General features: G+C 41.6%; 1 protein-coding gene across 2 annotated transcripts in view; it reads left to right on the top strand.

Annotated features, from left to right (window-relative positions):
• Positions 1 to 116: 116 nt before the first annotated feature.
• The window catches only part of LOC125005737 (frizzled-3-like), a 26,811-nt gene continuing 4,718 nt past the window's right edge, over positions 117 to 22,209 (top strand). For both annotated transcript variants that reach the window (XM_047581289.1, XM_047581288.1), the window contains exons 1-7: positions 117 to 353; positions 1,424 to 2,263; positions 17,940 to 18,136; positions 18,581 to 18,883; positions 19,077 to 19,239; positions 19,347 to 19,646; positions 19,891 to 20,142. In XM_047581289.1, coding sequence (XP_047437245.1) covers positions 1,958 to 2,263; positions 17,940 to 18,136; positions 18,581 to 18,883; positions 19,077 to 19,239; positions 19,347 to 19,646; positions 19,891 to 20,142 — 1,521 coding nt within the window. In that variant the 5' untranslated portion in view covers positions 117 to 353; positions 1,424 to 1,957. The remainder of the gene's footprint in view (positions 354 to 1,423; positions 2,264 to 17,939; positions 18,137 to 18,580; positions 18,884 to 19,076; positions 19,240 to 19,346; positions 19,647 to 19,890; positions 20,143 to 22,209) is intronic.

Genomic DNA, 22,209 nt, shown 5'->3' with positions numbered 1-22,209 from the left:
ATATGCAGTCGTCTACAGTGACAGGTCCGTGTCATACGTGAAGCTCTCATCCTGCGTCTCCTGGGGCCAATTTCGTTGTGCCTCTGCGCGGTCACGTGAGTGCGCGCGGTCACGATGAGTCGGTGGCACGCTGCAGGCAACCAGCTGCAAACAGAGGACCGGGCAGCGGTAGAAGTACTGCAGTCAGTCGGAGGAGCAGGCGGTAGTAGAAGCACTGCAGTCGGACAGAGGACCAGGCAGTAGTGGTAGCAGTAGTAGTCGTAGTAGTAGTAGTAGTAGTAATAGTACTGCAGTCATTCAGAGGAGCGGTGGAGCCGAGGACCGCCCCGACAGCTCGCCGTTTTCCGCGCAAGGTAAGCGTTTATTACTATGACGTTAGAGCCTAACTGTGCATGTCACTGAGGGGTCAGCAGGTAGACCGGGATAATACATGTATATACAGCCTATATGCGAGCTTAAAGGAATCCCAAAAGCAGAAACACCACCACCACCACCGCTGCTGCTGTTGGGCTGAACGCACTGCGGTGACAAACAAACACTGATTGATTGATAGTCTGTTGAATCGTGGCGTGTCACCGTGTGTGGCTCCTGCTTCAGTTACAGCGAAGATGACTCAATGAATTCAAAGCTTTCTCAAAAACTAAACCGGGTTATCTCCGCGTCGAGTGAACAGATGAGCTGAAGGCTGCGCAGGTGTTGACTTTATTCATCTTTAAACGTGATAACGTTAACGCTCCTATCTATCTATCTATCTATCTATCTATCTATCTATCTATCTATCTATCTATCTATCTATCTGAGTGCAGTGTGCCATCATTACAGACAAGTTAGCCCCACACTAATGGTCGCCTTTGACGCATGTGCGCTAAGACTCGATAAATTGGGGCTTTAAATAATAATACCACTACTATTATTAATAACAATAATAACAATGTAATTTTCGGGCGCGTTTCTAAAGTCCAGTGTTTCGATAAATAAACACATTGTAGTGTGAAACATCGCAGGGGAGCGCGACGGTTGCCCTGTCAACCTCACACAAACATGAGAGAGGGGGAGTGTCTGTGGATCCGCAGGTGTAGCCCTCACATTAGCTTTGGCACATTAGTTCGCTTTGAACGTGTTGTCAGTAGTCTGTAATACGAGCCCGCTGACACAACGCTCAAAGATGAGGATCATTTGATACTGAGGCTAGAAGCTAAGGAAGCTCAGCGGTAACACGCAGCCTGTCACTGTCTTTCAGAGGAGACCTCCTTTTACTCCTATTTGGCTGGTTTAGATTTCATGGGATATTTTAATCCTTACATGCTTACTTGTGTGGAGGAGGGTGTGGCTGGTCACAGATAATAACACATACAGTAAAGTTCAAAGAAGGCCCCGCTACCTTTTTGACCATTAAGCCTCTTTTTGTGTTTTAAACCCATAGGACCCGATGGATTCGGCCCGGTGGAAGACAGGATCCTGTAGGAGTAGGCGAGACCATTTGGATGATGATGTCATATCGTGGGCAGAGAAATTCTTCTGAGACATACAGAAACCCTGAGGACACCTCCCAACAGATGGCTTGTGGTGGGGCTATTATCCCAGGGACATGTTCTCAGTCCGGGGATGGAACAAGAGGAAGCTGTTTTTGACCAAGGAAGCACCAGGTGGTGGAGAGAAACCGTATGATGTTTTTGTGTCGATAAACAATTAGACACTGCGTTTGAAGGCGCTCTTCGAGAGACCGAAATGAAAAGCAAATACTACAATGGTTGCTGAAGACTGACAAAGAGCAGGTCGATTCAGAGCTTGCTAATAAACTGGACCTGCACCACACCAGAGAGTGTACCTGCCTCGTGGATTTATTGCTTTTACCACCACCACTGACATTGAAAATGGACTCATTATCTTCAAATGCTCAGTACCGCGGGTCTGTCTAGGAGATTATAGTGTCATCAATTTGAGACCCTGTGGAGAAATGACCAACATTAAGATGCAAACACCTGTTGGAAGAGGATGGATCAGAGGCAGGTTTACAGAAACTACAGCCATGGACTGCAGGCGAAAATGCCCCGTTTGTTATGTCTTCACGCCTCTCTTTCTTGTCCTCTTCTCCCTGGTTACACCCACACTGTCCATCCATATGGAGTACATAGAAAGCCACAGCGAGTTTAGCTGTGAGCCCATCAGACTGAGAATGTGCCAGGATCTGCCTTACAACACCACCTTCATGCCCAATCTCCTGAATCACTACGACCAGCAAACAGCCGCACTAGCGATGGAGGTAGGTCGTTCGTGTAGTGTTGTTCAGGTGGCGCTTGAATTGTGTGCGTTTCAGGGAGAAATTGAATAGCTGCTCCAATGAGGAAGAGGTGGAGCTATGTGTTTTTGTTTCTAAATTGTACTGAAATGTTTTTGAGGACTTTTATATAAAAAAAAAAAAAAATGCATAGATATTTGTCTTGGTGACGTGGGACAGAAATGGTAAACAACTACAAAGCAACCGCCTGCAGAGTTTCACATTGTGGTGTCATGCACCTGCCAAGGACAAAAGGATTTCACATACGGTGTAAAGACACCGTGTCAGCGCCTTAGGTGGTGTTTGGCTAGCTCAGATATAATTCCATCTGCAGTGGAAATGTCACAACAAACATTTTTTTGCTAAGGTTGTGACACATTGCTTTCTCATTGGTGTAGCCTGAATTAATTTACATTTAGTAAGCTTTCTCCAGCCTTACATCGGTGTTCTGCTGTTAATCCAGAGTCAGGAGGCAGCAAGCTAACCAGCTTCTTATAGATGTCCTTTTCTCTTGCACAGTTTTCTGCCCCTGTCTGAAAATCTGAAGTTATTCCCAGGAAAAGAATTGATTTATTTACTATATCATAGTAGTCTTGTAATTTGTACGCGGTGTGAGTAATTACTGTCAAATCATATGATTATATTTGCAGCAGAGCACTATGCAAGCTCACAGCCGACTTATGCAAATAACCCATACATATGTACGCTGAAATGGTTTGCACAGAAACAAGGCTGCGGCCTTGTTTTACACTGGGACGGAAATGTGTTGCTCTTTAAAAACATTACCTCTAAATGCCCAGGCTACGCAAAGCCGCAGGCGTAGAATATCAAGCAGTTAACTGTTGCAGTGTAACAGCTGAGAAAGGGTGATATTTAATCCACCTTCCTCGTGTTACAGCTTCATCTTCGCACTGCATGTTACTGTCTTGTGCAGACACACGTGAATGTGTATGTGCTAACCTGAGAGCTCCTCTTTTTTTTTGAATTTGAGTAGTAGCTGACAGACAGTAGGTGCCATTGAATCAGCAGCAGAGGGAGCAAAATTTATTTCAGTGAGGTGCTTGTGTGATTGATGGTTTCGGAGAAATGTGTTTCTGTGTAAGAGCATTGGTTTTAGGCTGCAGAAGGAGAAAAGTACTTTGTTACTCACTGTCTGAGTGCAATAGCAGACACACACTATCCATCTGTATCGTGTTACCTCTCTTTCCTACTCCTTTGTTACTCCCTGGAGACTGAGAAAGAGCCTAGAGCAAGGTGTTGCTCGATAACCGGACTGTAATTACCAATTTGAGTATTTTTTTTTAATACCACCAGCAATGTATGGTCTGTTTGTGTGATGTTGACATCATTGGGTGTGTTAGTTGTACTAAAATGCAGCAGGAGATGTAATTCCATAATTACTATAATAGCATTTACTGTAAACTAACTATACAAACAAAGGAAAAAATCCTCATAGACACGCTTAGTTTTTTTTAGGTGAAATCTAGATTGATGATTTGTGTTACTGCTCAGATCCGTGGTCCTGTTTCTGTCTCTTCTTTCATCCGCATGCTGGATGACATAGTTTTACCCACGTTTTGACTACCATGCAACTGTGGTTTATGATCCACAGAAGGGTAACGGATACAATCAGTTGAATTAAATCTGCCTCCAGCTGTTTACAGTTGGCATATTAAATTACTCCTGTTGAAAAGCAGATGATCTGGACCAGGCCGATGTTGGTTCGCATGTTTAATCTAGAGGTTTTTTGATTTTCAGTTCATATTTAGTTAATATTTTCCCATGTCCAAATCAGATGAATGTCAACTACAATATCAATCTAAATTTCTCCTCCTTGCTCTGCATGCTTAAAAAAAAAATGAATTTCTGTGTCAAAATAAGCAGTGCATTAGACTTTAAGGATCACTGCTTTTAAAATATTAGTATTTCCCTTCAACAAAATAGAAGTATTGAGGATACACAGCGTTGTTTTAAATGGACATGGATGTATTTTTGAAATTGCTCCGTGTGTTTTCAGTGGATGCTAGCAGTCCTATAGTCGCAGGACCATGCAAATGTTCATATCAGTCAACTCCCCAGTGTCTTGTCAAAACACGCTGTGTCAAGGACTGTAAGAAACGTCTGTTGTTGAACTTGATTTGACCTAGATGAAGAAGGAGCCAAGTAACTTACACCCTCGGTCCCTCTAGTCGTGGAAGAGACAGCTTTCTGGAGATGGTTGTGTAGCAGCATGAGTGCTTTTAGGTTTCCTGCTCTGGTCTGCTTTGACCAGGCGTGGTAGTCCTGGTGGGAACCCTGGAGGAAATTTAATAATATCTCTCAATAGCACTGGCTGCATAATACCAACTTTGTGTGTGCGTGTTTGTGTGTGGGTATGATTTCACATTTATTTGAAGCTATATCATCCCGTTCTTTACATTTAGATGTATCCCAAGTATTGTCATTAGGAAATTATCTGTTGTTGACTTAATCTGCTAAATTTATTGATCAGGAAGTATATTGTGTATTATTATAGTATACAGACGAGCACAACACTTATAGTTAACCATGTCCGATGTCTCTGCGTTGTATATCTTTCAGCCTTCTTGGCTGATAAATTATGTGCCATTTGTGTCATAGCAATATCAGCTGAACCTTCACGATGTTGGAGCCGTGCTCTGAGCAGCTGTCCAGAGGCACAGCTGGGTTAAATGTGCATGTTCCTTGTCTCGAACACAGAGAGTCTGACACTGTGTGCTCGATCTTTTCAAGAAGTTTGAGCTCATAGACATGTAGGAAACACAAAAGTGTGTGTGAAGAGTGAACTTGACCTTGCAAATCATAATGGATCATTTTGGTCTGGAAGAATGTCAGCACCTGCACAACGCTTGTGTTAAATGTTACACTGCTACGGTTTTAGTGCCTCCATACAAGGAGATCATTTTTAACAAAGACACACTTAATGGGGCCAATTCTGGATTCTGTTAAAGCCTAAAAGTGTTTTGCAGACTGGCTCATGCATTAAATAGTTTTTCTCTGCTGTTTATTGTGGGACATCTTTCTGGTAAGAAATGCAAAATAAACAACTGCTGCCGGTTCAGCGTAAAGCTATTCAAATGCCTTAATGAAACCAGGGCTGTTTTGAGCAGCTGTTGTAGTCACTTTTTGGGTAAGATCACATGATGAATGTTTGCTCTGCTTCAGTGATAAAGGTTTCGCGTCTTGACTTTCTTGCAAAGTAGATAGACCATTGTAGTGAGCTGTCACGCTACGTTTATTTTTGTTGTCAGGTTTCTGGAAATCATAGGTTGAGACATCATTTCATGGCCTGGATTTAAAAACATTTTAAACCCTGGTTCGTTTGAAGTGGCATGCTGCTGTGCCCCTGGTGAGTTCTCAGTTTTGACTGATACTGGAAGTCTTGCCTTTTTTTTTTCCTTTTAAATGTCAAGCTAATCCCAGAGCGTAAGTGTGCATGATTTACATACTAGACCACGTTTACTCTGTGTCTCTTCAGTAACAAGCTTAAAATACTGAGCAGTATTTTTTCTCTACTGAACCTGGCTAAAGGCTAACCTGGCTAACTGCTCTCTAGTACTTCCCGTGTGTGCGTGGGCGAGAGAGAGTGAGGCAGGCAGTGGCGCTGCCAGCTGTCATCTCTCGCTGGTGCTAACTAGCTGTTAATCTCTCACTCAGTTTCACAATGATGACATTGATTCCCACAGACCATCGACCGCCCCCATCTGCCACAATAGTCAATTAAACCTGAGCGAAGAGGGTGAGAAAGACTGAAACATGAGAGGGAGAAGGTGGAAGGAGAGGGGGGTTGAATTTAAAATGGGAGATGGTGTAACTAGTGAAAATTGGAAATGTTTCTTTGTACGCTTCCATGTCGCCATGCTTTTGTGTCTATGCTGTCGCGTAGGAATACGATCTGTACGGTCCATCTGCCCCAGTGTAAAATGGTTCCCAGAGGATGTACATGGAGGTCTATGCATGTTAGGCACAGAGATTTAGACGTATGACATCACTGGGGTTGTGTATCTGCGCTAAGAAACGAGAACTGTTCGTATGGCTTTAACAAAGTCAGCTGTCTCTTTCAAGTAAAGATTATTTCTGAAGCAGTCGTTCTCCGGAAATTATATTATATATTTATATAGCTTGTATTTGAATGACATACTGTATGTCACGATGCAAGAGTCACTGTGCCTGATGTCTCTTTGCTTTTATGCAAGTTAGAGAAAAGGCATTCAAAGTTAAGGTTAAAAATCAACATTTTACCTTTTTGCAAATTGGTCAAAGCTGTTTTTGTTGCATAAATTCATTCTCTGGAATATTTTTCATGTCAGAGAGCTTTTGATTTAACCATTTTCTTCAGGCTTTATATTGCCATAGTTAAAATTAAAATAATTCATTGAGTTTGCCTGGACAATCCCGGCAAAGTCGTTGTTATTTATGTTATAGCTTTAGAAACCTTGAGTGAAAGACATTTTCACTGCGTTTTCAAGGCTGCTGCAAAATCACGTTATTGGTAATTTGATGTTCTGCAGTAACCTGAGTCTTATGAAACCAACCTTGTGTGTATGCAGCTAATCTGTAATTACATTTCTTTTATGGAGTCACTTACATTTATGAGGCAATGCTGACAGTTTTTATGTATTAGTGATAAAAGACGCTGGAGCTAATGCAGCATTAGAAGGTGCACAGTCTGAGTTTCAGCTTTTCGGCTGCTGAAGCACAGCAATCACAGACACACATTCTCTTTCTGAAGTCTTTGCACGGCATTGCATTTATTTGCTGTACCGCAAAAAAAAAGCTTTTGAATTTCTCTTTGAAAATCTCCAACAACAGGGAGAATTGCGATTCTACTTAATCGCAATCTTAAATTTTCAAATTCATAGTTCTTTTTGGTGTTGCTACATGAGCCTCTTTAAATTACCTTACAAGACTTGTATAATAATAGTAACGTGTGTCTTATGTAGGACTTTGCTCCTTTCAAGGTGTCACATGACCTGCTGTTGGCTGGAAAGCGTAGTTTAAAAATGGTGTAATGGAATATAATAAACTTTCAGGTCTTGAATGCATAATTACTGTATAAAGATTTGTAAGAGCTTTACACATCCACCCACAAGACCACCCACTATACAAAGGGAGTCCATTTGAAATGTACTGTTAGTTCTGTAAATGCAAAAAAAAATCCAGTTTGTCTTCTTGTTTTTGTTTATGGAAATCGTTTAATTGATACTGCACTTTATATGTGTAACGCCCTGGGAGAATAGTAGATTCTGATATTTATTTGTTGTAGAGGGAGATGGATTAATCCTTTGGGGTCACAAAAAGAACAGGAGGAAAAGGGGGTGATGTGTCAGAAGAAGAAAATGAGTGGGGCAGTAGAGCAGAAGAAGAAGAATGTCAGAAACTAAATGGAGGGAAATACTGACGGAGTGACAGGTTGTGTAAAGTCTTTAGACTCCACTGTCTCCGCTGTTTGTGTTTCTCTCACCATGGGTTCCTGTCCTTCAAAATAAGACCCTGCTCTGTTTAAGAAAGGCCACCCTGGGGCCACCAGGTCCCCACAACAGAAAGTGTGTGTGCGTGCCAAATCTGGAGAGTTCAAGTGTGGTCTGCTCTGTTGTGTTTTTTGTTTTGTTTTTTTACTTTGTGTGCATGTGAATACAAATAAGAGAGAATCAGGTTTTATAGAGGTGTGTTTTTGTGAGCGTGTGATGGCTTGGTTGCTTCAGTGCTGTGTGTGTGTGTGTGTGTGTGTGTGCGTGTGTGTGTGTGCGCGTGTGTGTGTGTGTGCGCGTGTGTGTGTGTGTGGGTGGGTGAGAGAGTGGCGTTCAATGCATCTGAAGAGGCTGATTACCCTATTCACTCTGCAGAGGAGAGACAGGTCCTCATTCAGTTTAAAAGTTCCTGTTTATTTCAGCTGAACTCTTGATTATCCTGCTTATTGTGGCGGAGTCTATTGAAGCTGCCAGTCCAAATGAAGCAATCATTTATTTATGCACAGAACAAAGGCACTGCCTGGTGCTGGATTTTGGCACACTGTCCCCATCTACATAGCTGCTGCCACTGCTTATCCTGCCTCACAATGCCTACTGAGGAGAGATTTGAGAGATTTTCAAATCTCAAATGCTGCTCTGTAGGCCGCTGCTCATATAGTAATACAGGGTTTCATATGGATTAGTGATTCCCTAACATAGTTATGTTGACAGTGAGCTAGGACAATAGACAGTAACAGTCAGTAACACCTGCTTTATGCCATCTTTTTTTTTTTTTTTTTTTTAAAGAACATGCTTGAAACGTGATTATTTTAGTAATATTTCCATGCAAAGCCCACAGTGTCATCATGGAACAGTGCCATGTTCATGTTTCTATCTCAAATCTGTTGCTTCTTTCTTCCAGTCCTTCCACAATTTCATGAAATTCTCGACCCTCTCTGGCATACCAAGTCTAATAATCCCCTGATGTGTTGTGTACCTCTCTCTGGACGCCCTCCACTGCCTGTGTGACCTATTGTATGGATCCCATGCTGTGATCTACCATCAGTGTGTGTGAAGCGCCTCTCTGTTCAGCAAATAATAAATATAGGTTATCCACGTCTTATGGTCTTAATCTGAACCCATGACCCAGGCTGAGAACCTGCATGTGCGACTGGTGAGAGATGCTAAGCCCAACTTCACACTAAACATACACACCGAGATACAGTCACACAATCATTGATCCCTTTCTCACGCAAAGCCACTCAACACAAGGCGGCTCTAACATTTTTCAACATACTGCAGCCCTGGAACAGCATCAGCTTTACAGGCTCTTATTCTGCTAATTGTGCACTTGCCGACCCACATGTAGCTCTCGACTATCCCCGAATAGCTCCCACATGAATGCATAGAGGACGTTTAATGGGTTGAAATCAAAGACTAGCTGCACTATATTCCAAAGTGTTTTGTTGTAATTTTAGAAAGTGTAGTTGCTTCTTGTTACTGCCTCTACAGCAACTACCACCCAGGTATTTGCATTCTTGCTTCGTATGTCTGAAAACCAAAGATATAACAATTACTCATGTTTTTGGAATAGATGAGCATGTTCTCTGGATAGCAGACAGGGGTCGGCCTGCTGTGGGTGGTGGATGCCTGCTTGTGTACATCTCTCATCCGTCTTTCCCATCTCTCTCCAACCACAGCATCCCACTCACTTTGTGACTCACCCAGCTAATCCAAGAAATGCTCCTCTTCATCATTATCATCATTGTTGTTGTGATTTTGAGGTTTAATTTTATAACTGAGGAAAGGGATTGAATGAAACCGTCGCACAAAGGAGCAATACATTTATCTTTCTCCTCCTGAGTGATTGTTTGAAACAGACACAGAATCATATTAACGTTGTCTTAGTATTATGTGATTTAAAGGAAGAATATTTACCAAGACACTAAAATGTACAAGGTCCTTTATTTTATGGATATGAGATTGAACATGAACTAACCTTGTTTTGTTCAATATTAATGAGCAGATATATTTTAATATTTCTCTTGAGAGGCTAGAAACAATTTTTCCTCAGACCTTGATGGAGCGTATATATAAGTGGCAAACAGATGGACGTGCACAGGCGGCTTGGATGGAGTTAGGATGTGTGTGGGTGATCTGATTCGGCTCCATTGTCACACCCTTGGCTCCCCATCTACATCTCTATCATTTTAGTTGATCCTCTGTCCCATGCCTCTCGGTTTCTCTTAATCTCACTTTCACACTCTCTGCCGCTCTGTGTGCGAGCTTGTTTGCTATGCTTTTTGCATTGTTCACCCACTAAAGAACTACCACAATGTGAGTGTGGGTGAATGTGCGTGTCTATGCGATGCGTTCCTGGTAGAGTCTCCACATCACCTGTTGCCATGGCAGTTAAATAGGCAGGGAAGGAAAAGGAGGAATGGAGGGAGACTGGAGGCAGGAGGCAGGGGAGGGAGGGAGGGAGGGAGGGAGGGAGGGAGGGAAATTGGATGATGAGTGCATGTTCTGGAATAGACTGAGGAGAGGTGGAGGAGAGAAAGGACTGCAAACGGAAAGGAAAGAGAGGAAATACAAATCTTATATTTAATGGGAGAAATACACGTATTTCTCTGGAGTGCTATTTGTCTTTTGAAGTCACAGAAAGTCCACAAAATCGGTGACATTCACACCCAGAGGCGCGTAGTCAAGAAAAACCTGCTGTCCACTTCACTAATGAAAAGACAGACGTCCGTTATTGTTATATAAGACGTGAACTAAAGAGGAACAGCAGCCTTGAAAAGCCACAACACAATTTTTCCTTTGTTCATTGTTGTCTGGAAAAGTCAGACACGAACAACCGGACAAAGGTATAATTTCCAGTAATTTCAAAGATGACTGGTCTTCTCAGTGTACATGATAATGGTCCTCCCTACACAAGAATGGGCGGATAAAATACTTATTGTTCTCCACTTTCTCAGCCTGAGCAAACAGTACTATTATGTTAAAAGGGTGTTTTATCATGTCCTAATCAGGACAGGTAAGTGTTAGGTAAGTGGCATCAAGCCTGCTAATGTTAGTTTCAGTTTATGCTGAAGCTGTAGATTTTATTTGGATAAAAATTAAAAAGGCAAGAGTTGTTATTTTTGTACATGGACTTTGTACATAGGCACAGATGTTGTTGTCCAAAGTAACATGATGACTCTGAATCCTGGCTGATGAGTCTTGATTGATGAGTTGAATTGCTAACCAGCAAAAAGAGACGTCGGTCTGGCGTTGCACCACGTTAGTTTGAATTGATGAATGAATCTGAAATGTGGACAACAACTAAGATCCCGAACCAAGCAAAAACCACTGAATACGCTAGTGGGAAAATCTACAATGCAAAGATCTTGTCAACACAAATCTTGTGCAGAAAGCTGCACATATGAAATATAGTTTTCTATGCTGGAAAAGGAGTAATCATAACAGTTTATGTGCAAAAGAACGAAAGAAAAAAATATGCACCCCACAAAATGAAACTATTTAGACTATTGTAAAACTGAAATGGGAAAGAGAACTGGGCGTTAATATTTCTGAAGATGACTGGCTCTATATTTGTATAACACATCAATCAACTACATCATCACAAACTTGGAGATTATATTGGTGGAAGAACTTAATTAGATTCTTTGTCACACCCAAAATTAGCAGAAATTACTCGTCTGTATTACAGCCATGTTGGATCATTCTCATGTTTTTTAGCTCTGCCCTTAGATCATAAACTTTTGGGAGGATGTTCATCTAATTATTGTCAGAATGTTAGGTCCTGTATGCTTCTTCATTTAGGCAGTATGACAGGAATTGTGTTGAAAGAAGACAGATAGTTGTTAGTAGGAACTCGAGGAAGTGGTACAAGCCACACACACCAACGCAAAATGACTGAAAATTGTGACTGAAATATATGTTAGGGAGCAACTGACTCATAAGAGAAGGACCCAAAAAGAACAATGTCAAGAGAAATGGACTGTTTCTACATCAACGACACGATAACGTCTGACTGTAGTACAAACTAACTGTAGACACATAGAAATCCAGCTTTTCATTTTGTTGATGTTAGTTTTTACCTTTTGTTCTGTTTTTGTCGACATGTGCTTGTTGCAAAGAAAAAAGCACTAAAAAGAAAATATCAGAAAAAGCCATTGAGACAAAAGAGGGCAAAGCTTGATGGAAGGCAAAGATAAAAATGCATGATACTAATCTGTCCCAAGATAATAAGTGAATAATTTCAGAAATACCAGTCGCAAAGAAGTGACGAGATATGGACAGTGCAGAAGCAGTGCAGGGGATTTAAGAGATGATGAAGAGACAGAGTGATAGTTTGGTTAAGACGTTTTTGAAATGACAAGATAATAGAGGAGGGTAAGTCGATGAATACTGATGTTGGAAGGGAAAAAAGGCAAAGCAGAAGCGAAGGAGGACAAGTGCATGTCAGGATAATTGCCAGGAGTAAATGGGAGCCAAGGAAAATAAGAGATGAATACAGGAGAAAGAAGATAGGAGGAGAGGAGGAGGGGAAGTGAACGTGAAGGGGAATGCCATTAAAGGCTTTGTCCAGCCCTCCCAACTGAACCAAGTATGGACACGGATAAACGAACAAATGAATGAAAGGGAGAGAGAGTGTGAGAGAACGGTGCCCCTTTCTTAACTGTCTTTTCAGAGATTAGGGAGGAGAGCATCACAGTGTGTGCAGCTCATCTATTCATGGCCGACGCCTGTGTCTCTCACAAGCATGTGGGAGAGGAGGAGAGGCAGGCACGTAGCCAGAGACAGAGCGTCTGGTGGTGTGAATTTATCTGTGGACACATTTGTCATGTGAGCGCTTTTGGAGTGAGAAATGAGGAAATGTTGCCCGAGATCTCAACATTATAGTGGCAGCACTAGGGAAACAATAAAACAGAAATTATGACAGTAATAACCATTTTATCGAAGAGAGGGAGATCACGTGATCATGAAATTGCTACATGACTGCAATGGTGCACTTCTCTCCTACACTGTAATAGAGAGGGGAAATGTAATTGGCTTTAATGTATGGGCGCAATAATGGAGGATGCCGTTAATAGCTGGAGTGCAAGGAAGGAGAATGGAGGGATCAAGTGGCAGGAGAGATTCAGAAGCAAATATAGTTTCCACAAAAAGAGATAATGAAGGATTTAGTTCTCTTGGCCAGTGGAGAGGGGATGTTGAAGGGATGTGGTAGCTAGATAATGGGAGTGGAGCTGATGTGGTCTGACAGCGTTTGTGCTGCAGGGCCTGACAGACTGATTTTAGAGTAAATTACGGTGTAAGACGGAGATGGCACGAGAGGAGGGAAAAGAAACAGAGAGCGTGTGAGGATGGCGTGTCCAGATGGACTTCAGCCACGTTTAACAGGAAAAAGCCTGAATTTTCTCATCTAAATTCCTTCTGATCTGTCTGAAAGAGGTCAAAGTGATGGTGCACTCTTCCACTGCATTAAGAGATAAGCATTTCAGTGCTTTTAATTCACAGGTTCATGGAATTGAGGTTATTTCACAGTCAGTGCTTATAAATATTCCAGTAAAACACATATTAGTAAAACATGCAGCTCATGTTTTTTTGTTTTTTTGACCTACTTACTAAAATTCTTCTTGAATAATAAAAACACTTAATTTTATCATTTAATTCATAGGATTTTGTTGCTGTATTGTCTGTTTTGTTGGGTCATGATCAGAAATCACTTTACACAATCAGAGTCTCTGTTTATCATCTCTGTGGAGGCAATGGGTCGCATCACATCACTCGTAGAAATCCAGGACCAGATAAAATATTTTCTATTTGATAGTCACACACACACATCTGAACACAGAGTTGGACAACCTTACAAAAAAATCTCACTTTTGTTCTTGAGGGGGTCTTTGCTGCCAGTTCAGGAGTTGTTTCTTTGTAGGCTTCGACCCAACAGCCTGTCAACTTGATCCGAGCCCAGCACAAAGCTGGTGACAGTTTCAGGAAGCGTGTATGTTTGGTTGAGGTTCTCACACTCTAAACACTCCTTCCAATCCATTTGACTCCCTAATCCACCGGGAAGTCGCCACTCTTTTTCCCCATTCCTCCCCAGCTTTCTGTTTTTTTTTATCCTCCCTCCTTTCTCCTACTCCTCCTCTTTTTCTTGACAAAGTGTATGAGTTTTTGCGGAGTTGGCTAACTGGATTTTCTGCAGCTGCTCTAAGAACCAAAATGTGCATGCACGCACATGAACACACACATACACAAAACACCCACTGGTTCAACTGCATACTCAAAGTTATTACACATTCAGAAATCCAAGTTTCCATGTTTCGGATATGAATCCAGATTTAAGAGTCAACCAATCCCTTCTTCTTGGCCGCCTCCCCTGACTCTTAAAGAGCGGAGGGAGTCATGGAGGAAGAGACGTAAGAAAAAAAACAGCAGTTGACCAATAAAAAATGTCATTTGTGGTTAATCTGATTTTGCATGGTGGGCAACGCTGCCGACTGTTTCTAAAGCCTTAAGTCGCAAACCACGGACAATAAAAAAAAAAAAAATTAACCCAACAAAAACAACTTGCCATCCTATCTTGTATTATCCCTAAGACTTATAGTATTGTGAAAAAGAAAAATATGCGGTAAGAAAAATTTGGACAGAATTCTGCATAGTGGAGGTTAGATTTTCTGGTTTTGTTCCCTACAAAGCTCCCTACATTTATGTTTTTTCGAATTGTAATCACATTTTTAACTAGTCTTCATCTACACTCACTAAGGAGGGAACACGTTGTGCAGTAATGTTTCAAACTAGTTCAAAACGTTCCCACCTGTGAAAGCCCTCGTAGCATTTTGTTTTTTGCCAGACGTATTATTGCCTGCATTTCGTGACTGTTAATCACATCCCCTTTACTCTCTGTCTTTCTCTCAGTTTTTTCTTTGTTGATTTTCTTTCTTTTTTACTTTTTTTTTTTTTACTTAAAGCTTTTTTCTCCTCCTGTTTCTTTTTCTCTCCCTCCCCCTGCGTTTCTTTGGAGAGCAGGAGTAAAGAGAAAGAAACTTAATCCCTCTATTGAACAAGAGGTGGACCAGTCAGGGGCTTTTTTTTTTCCTTACTCTCCTCCGTGTCAAAAAACCCACCCGGCTTCTCATTCCTCCTTTCATTCTGAATACTCAGAGCAGCCGCTCGCGTACATTGAAAACATTTGATTTGTTTTAAAATTTCATTTTCATCCAGCATTGTCTCCCAATTTGTGAAACGGTTCTCATAGTTGTCCGCTGACTGAAGTCAAACTACCATTCACACAACTGGAGACCCATTGGGGGGACGTCAAGTTGGAGGACTGCATGATGGGAGCTGTTTTGCCATGTTGTTTGAATGGTGACCATTGATAAGTGGTAGATGTCGACATCTTGAAAAGAAATTTAAATTGAAGTGCAGCACATGACAGACACATTTTTGTCAAAGAGTGAATTTAGATCACTAAACACTGAAGGAAGGAATGAATTAATACATTTACTTCTTATACTTAAATCCTCTTCTCCCTTATTATTCATGTTTTAGTAGGAGCCTGACTCAACCCTGGGGCCAAGCTCACAGGCGTTTCTGCTTTCCTGTCCCTGCTCGTCCATCACAACTGACAAAATGCACAGATAGGCCACTTAATATCAATATTCTCTCTGTGGTGGGAGCCCTGACTGTCAGAATAATTGTACACATTGCACACATGAGGCGACTTTTAGTTTTACTCAATCACACGTACTGGAAAACTGGGACACACTGTAAACACAAATGCAATGGCGCACCAGCCTTGTGCACATGTAAACTTGTGTGAACCCACTTGCTCGGGAGGAACGGGCAGAATGGGGACACGTAAAATAGGAGCCGCAAACATATTCGCTGTAGAGTTAGTGTGAGGAGAATTGTAGAAAGCCACCATTCTCCCAGGCAGGAAGACACGCTCATCCAGAAAGAAGCTACCACTCATTTAAGTGTGGCCCTAGGCTCGCACCAGAAGTATGAGCGAGACTGGTGGACGAGCTGTTCTATTCAGGTTGATTCCCACTTCTGTTTCTGTTGAGGCCAGACAGTTGGAATTGCACTCAACCAATTCATTAATCATATTGTCTGTAGGCTGCATCATCCTCAGACATGTTAAATGTTTCACTTATTTTTTTATTTACTTCTATAGAAACGAATTAAGTCCCATAGAAATGTACTTTTTGACATATTTGGTCAAGCACACATTTGATCTGATTTGAAACTGTTTTCCAGTTTAAGACAAAAAATAGGGTATTTGCGGAAAGTCAATAACTGAATAAAAAAAGGCAGCAGAGCAGGACGAATAAAAGTCCTTGAGGCATCACCATACTAAGAAGTCACTGAAGAAGTGGCACTTTGTCTAAAACAAGACACAGTGTGTTAGTGAAATGTGGTCAGAAGTGATGTTAGAGAACAAGTTGCAGTCAAAATTAGCTAATGGCTGAGTAGTCCAGTAACGTCCTCAGATTGTATTCAAGTGTACTTCAGTTAATTTTAATTTAAAAAAAAATGACTAAAATGTGTGATTTTGTTTTATTCCCCACTCTAATCTAGATATAAAATGTCCTGCACACCAACTGTTCAGGTATAAACCTTTTGTTGAGATCACTGACCTTGTAGATGTAGGTATGTGGTCATGAATGTGGCATGAAATTCATCTATTATCTTGCAACTTGGTGAACGTTTCCTTCAATATATTTACAAGACAGTGTTGCTGACTTAGTCCACACATTATGTAGTATTAGGTTATGAAAGGTTTAAATACCAAGTATCTGTTTAGTATTTATTTAGGTATTTAGTTGTTTTACTATTGAATCTTGAGCGTTTCGTTTTGTTTTACATCTCAACATAAACACAGCCCAGTTTAACTTTGCGTGTTCACACACAAGAAAAAAAAATCCCCATGTTGTAAGATGAATGAATTATTGAATGGAGCTGAGTGGTGTGTGCACACACTTCCATATGTTTCTGCACGATACGGAAAAACTGTGTCACCCAGCTCATGCACCACTGCACAAATATACTCGTGGAGCATCTCTCTAATGTGCGGATCTAGAACGCAGCAATTGAGAACGATCAAAACATACAAGGCCCCACTCCACACAGAAACATGCATGAGACACGCACATACACTCACTGATGCATGGATACTTGCTTCAGTGCACTCATACAGTCTGTGACCTTTGTTGTTAGCAATCAGTGTAAATACACTGTTTCCAAGTACACAAAATTACACACACACACCTAAGATGCTGCAGGCAACTTGTCTTGTTTCATTGTAATAGTTCTGCTCTGTCTCTTTTCTATTGTAAAAGCTGCCATGAAAATTCACTCAGAAAGTCTGAACTCTTCAACGTATCAATAGATGCAGGTCTTTGTAGACACATTGTGAGATTTTGCTCTGTCTTCTGTCTTAGTTTCTAAATTAAACCGCAGTAGTGCTCTTCTTACATGATCTGTGACTTGGGAAAAAGTAGGGGATAGATTTTATTTGGTGATACAGCAGGAGACAAATTACCTGTGCACAGTATTCAAAAAGACACAGAAACTTCACTCAGCTCAAGTCTTTCTTCGTGTGTGTCAACAGTCCATCAGTCACAATTTTTCCAATCATTTGGGGAATTTTAACCACAAGCCTGAAGGCCACGGGTCTTTCCTTCTAACCTTTCAGTCTACCACTACAGGGCTCAGTAACCACATGGCTGTGGTTCAACTTTCAGAGGTCTGTCTTTATTGTCCCCTGCTTCAAAGTCAACTTAATTGCTCCCATACATGTTTCATAAATGAAATATTAATGGACTATTGAGTAGTAGTGTAAGCCACAGAGGACAAGTTAGAACACTTCTCGTTTTCCCTCCAACGCCTTTGATGATTATTCCAGGTTGAATATGAGCCGCCTCACATGTGCCACTGATAGCAGTGATTCATGCCTGTGTGTATACATGTGTCAATATCAAGATACTTGTGCAATACTCTTACCCACATGCATGACAGGTTTAATAACAAGCTTGTCACGCTGTTTGTGACACTTTGAGAGGTCTCTCACACACTTTATTGCACCAGCCAGTGTTTTCAGTTCACATAGTAGAGTTACGTAACGTGTTTAAGCATAAATTAAAATCCTGATCTCTTGTCTGCTGTCTCCTCCAAAGCCTTTTCATCCAATGGTAAACCTGGTGTGCAGTGAAGACCTGAGGATGTTCCTGTGCGCCCTGTATGCTCCGGTGTGCACCGTGTACGGCCGGGTGTCCATGCCATGTCGATCCCTCTGCCTGAAGGCCAAGGATGAGTGCCACAAACTCATGGAGGTATTTGGAATGGCCTGGCCAGATGACATGGAGTGCAGCAGGTAGGAGTGTATTGCTTTTATTCATATTTATATTTTTTTAAAGCTCAGTGCTTGAAAATATGAATGGTGTAATCACTAAACTGGGTTCAGATACAGTATACACCTGGTAATTATACTCTGGTTGGTTTATTAAAAACAAATGTATGTGTTTCTTTTTGTGTTTAAATCTTTTTACTAATTGTTAAACTCCCAGAAGCCAGGTCTAACGGGACCTTATCCAGTAAATTGTACCTTCATGACGGTTGTAATGTTCAGTTTTAAAGTGTTTTAAAGTAATTGTTAATGCATCCCTCAAGTCATTTTGGAGGCTGTTATCTGTGCTACTATTTAATATTGAATAGTGTTTATATGAAGACTTTATAATATTTGATTATTGATCAGTACTATTCTTAAAAAACTGTTTTAATCATATAACTGTGGTCTGACATTATTATTGTTTTTCAGGTTCCCAGACTGTGATGAGCCCTATCCACGTCCTGTGGACCTGCTGACAGGCTCTGAACCCACTGACCAGTCGTCCATGACCGTTCAGAGAGATTATGGTTTCTGGTGCCCCCGAGAGCTCAAGGTCGAACCCGAACTGGGCTACACTTTCATGGGTAGAAAAGACTGTTCTGCCCCATGCCCCTCAATGTTCTTCAACCAGCAGGAGCTGACGTTCATACGATATTTCATCGGAGTGGTCTCCATTTTGTGTCTGTCTGCAACGCTCTTCACCTTCCTGACATTTCTCATTGACGTTACAAGGTTTGAATGATTATTGTCTATTATCTGATATCAACTCAGTATTTTTTATGATTAATATGAACACATCTAAACCTCAGTCAGTGGTTTTATCAATGCATTGATTGACAAAAATGTAAATTGATATGATATACAAAGTTATTGCACACATTCAGATTTATACAGAACGTTTTAAGAGACCTTTGATGTTCCTCAGATTCCGATACCCTGAGCGGCCAATCATCTTCTACGCCGTGTGTTACGTCATGGTGTCGCTGGTGTTCTTCCTGGGTTTCCTGTTGGAAGACAGGGTCGCATGCAACGCAGTCAGCCCTGCTCAGTTCAGAGCTTCAACCATAACACAAGGCTCACACAACAAGGTCTGATTTTAATGAATTTACCAAGATCTTTTTACGGATGCAACAGATAGCCTCTGCCGCATGACTAACTGAACAAAGGTTATTGCTCCCCCATCTTTCTCTTTCAGGCATGCACGCTGTTCTTCATGGTCTTGTATTTCTTCACCATGGCCGGCAGCATCTGGTGGGTCATCCTGACAATCACTTGGTTTTTGGCCGCTGTTCCTAAATGGGGCAGCGAGGCCATTGAGAAGAAAGCGCTCCTCTTCCACGCCATTGCCTGGGGCCTCCCAGGGGCCCTGACTGTCACCCTGCTGGCCCTCAATAAAATTGAGGGAGATGGGATCAGTGGAGTGTGTTTCATAGGGCTGTACGACATAGATGCCCTGCGGTGGTTTGTTCTCGCACCGCTCTGCTTCAACGTGGCGGTGAGTATAGTCAGAAGATGAATGAGTGAGGGGGTGGCTCAAAGAGGTGATGAGTGGGATGCTGATGTGATTGATGGGCGGGTGGATGAGATGATACAAGTGTGAGCAGAAGAAGAGATGGACAGATTAGTGGATGGATGAACATCTTTTGGCCTGTCCGTCAGACAGCTCTTTAAAAACAATCATTCATTTTCCTTTGTGAGATCTATCGCTGCGTTCCAACACCTCATTCGTCTTTCTTCAGGTTGGCGTCTCCCTGCTTTTAGTGGGCATTGTTGCTCTGAACCGGGTGCGCATGGAGATCCCACTGGAGAAGGAGAACCAGACCAAACTAGTGAAGTTCATGATCCGTATGGGAGTGTTCTCTGTGCTCTACCTGGCCCCCCTGTTTACCGTGATCGGCTGCTACATCTATGAACACAATTACCGGAGCATTTGGGAGACAACGTGGATGGAGGAGAACTGCAGGCGCTATCACATCCCCTGCCCATACAAGGTAAAGAGAGAGGGAAGCAGGAATCTGTGTGAAATCATGTACTGGCCGTGTGCTTGAAAAGATTAAGTGTGTCTCTTGATAATAGATAATCTACTTAAAGTTGAGACATTATTGTCTTTGGAAATATAAATATAAATGCTGCGCTGTAATATAATACTGGGAACATATTTTAAATCATGCTCGTTGATCCACTCATCCAAACTATTCTCGGTGTGAAAACAAGCTGCCTGTCATCTGAGGCACACTGAAAAAAACACACATAGACGGTCTTGACAGAATATCCAACTGCATTCTTATCGCAGCTCTGTGCATCTCACTCATTCACACTCACTATCTGTTGTCACAATGCCAGAGGTAGCTGGAGAGAAGCACTCAGGAACCTATGTGTGAGGATAAGGTGGTTGTCCCCGCTAGAGAACACTCTGTATCCCATGAGGAACGTCCATGCTAAATAAAAGATAAATACAAATGAAGACACCGGGCAATACTTTGTTTACCTGGGCAATATTTATTCAACCTCAACTGAAATCTTTCTAGATTAGATACTTCAATGTAACCATTTACAACATTTAAGTAGTTCCACAGTAGATGACAGACCCATGTTTTCAACCCCGCAGCCCACATACATCCTGGCTTTGTTTATCCTTTGATACAACTTGTTTTACTGCCACCATGTCTCTGTACTTCCCATAATCTTACCATATCACCTGATGTTTACCCACCATAGAGAAAATATATGTATTTAACCCGGAGACAGGCAATGGGATGTTTACGTTGTCATTGGCAACTAATATTCATGAGGCATTTTTTGTTGAGATCAGGTTCTTGTCGTGATTATTAGTGGAGTAGTAGTGTCTATGTGAAGGTAAGGTAGCCACTGAGAGAGCCTAGTGCTATTTATAAATATTCATTATTATTATCATTTTGCATTCAATATTAAGCTATCCCTTATCCCTTTACTAAAATATGTTGGATTCATGTTAATGTGCATTTAAAGAAATTTAAATGTGTGGGGGAAAATTTAAAAATATCAAAAAAATGTCTAATCAACTAAAGATTTTGCGACCCCTGCAGTGCCTCCACAGACCCACTAGGGGCCGCACACCCCCTGTTTAAGACCTGTGCCATCATCTAAAACAATTTTCTATTTTACAATTAAGTGTTACAGAGCAAGAAACCAATTCATTCACATGATACTCACACAGGTTCTACACCAGCCTACAGTACAGACAACCACTTAGTTTTGAGGAACAAACTAAAAATTGTAACACATGTTTCCACACAATTGAAAAATAAAGAAATAGGTCAATCTTCAGTCAGAGTTCAACCACAAATATTAATAATAGTTTGAGAAAAAATGTTTTCACATAAGTTCTTGTCTTTGTTTTAGAAATCCCCCAGACGTTTAACTAGATCAGTAAACCTAATTACAGTAATGTCATCAGTGAAAGAGGCCAGGTTGTATTCAGCTGAAATCATCTTCCCATCATCAGACTGTGTGTTTTGGAGGCAGAGTGAGTCAGATAGAGTGAGATATATGGGCCTGAGTGAGTTGGTATTTGCGGAGGAGGGGGGCAGACTGCAGTATGCATCATTAGCTCAGTTAATACAGCCTCCAAGAGCAACTCCACACAAAACTACCGTCTCTGGTTTGCTCTCCTCCTTTGTCTTTCACTCTTTCAGCTGGTTTTCACACACTAGCATCTCTCCCTCTCTCCGTTGGTGTCTCTGTCTCGGGGCTTGCTCAGTCATGCTCTGCTGACTGTACTCTATGAGGCCTTTGTAGCGGTTATGAAGAATGGTGGGAGTGTGGTGTTTTAAATGAATAACCAGATAAATGTGCACAGCCCAGACAAAAACACACTCTATCCTCCCTGACACAAGTATATACACAAGGCAATGAGAGCGTTTCATCAGTCTGACACATTAAAACGTTGTCTTCAGAAGCAGCTGTTTATGTTTCCGTATTTCATGATTATTATGTCGGAGTACAGTAATAGAAAGGTGCCAGCTAATTTGTGAGTGACAGACGTGATATGAAGGAAGAGTAGAGGCAGGTGCAGCAGC

This window comes from Mugil cephalus, chromosome 3 (genome assembly GCF_022458985.1).
Source record: "Mugil cephalus isolate CIBA_MC_2020 chromosome 3, CIBA_Mcephalus_1.1, whole genome shotgun sequence".
NCBI classification, from domain to species: Eukaryota; Metazoa; Chordata; class Actinopteri; order Mugiliformes; family Mugilidae; genus Mugil; species Mugil cephalus.
This window is presented reverse-complemented; position numbering and strand designations above follow the sequence as displayed.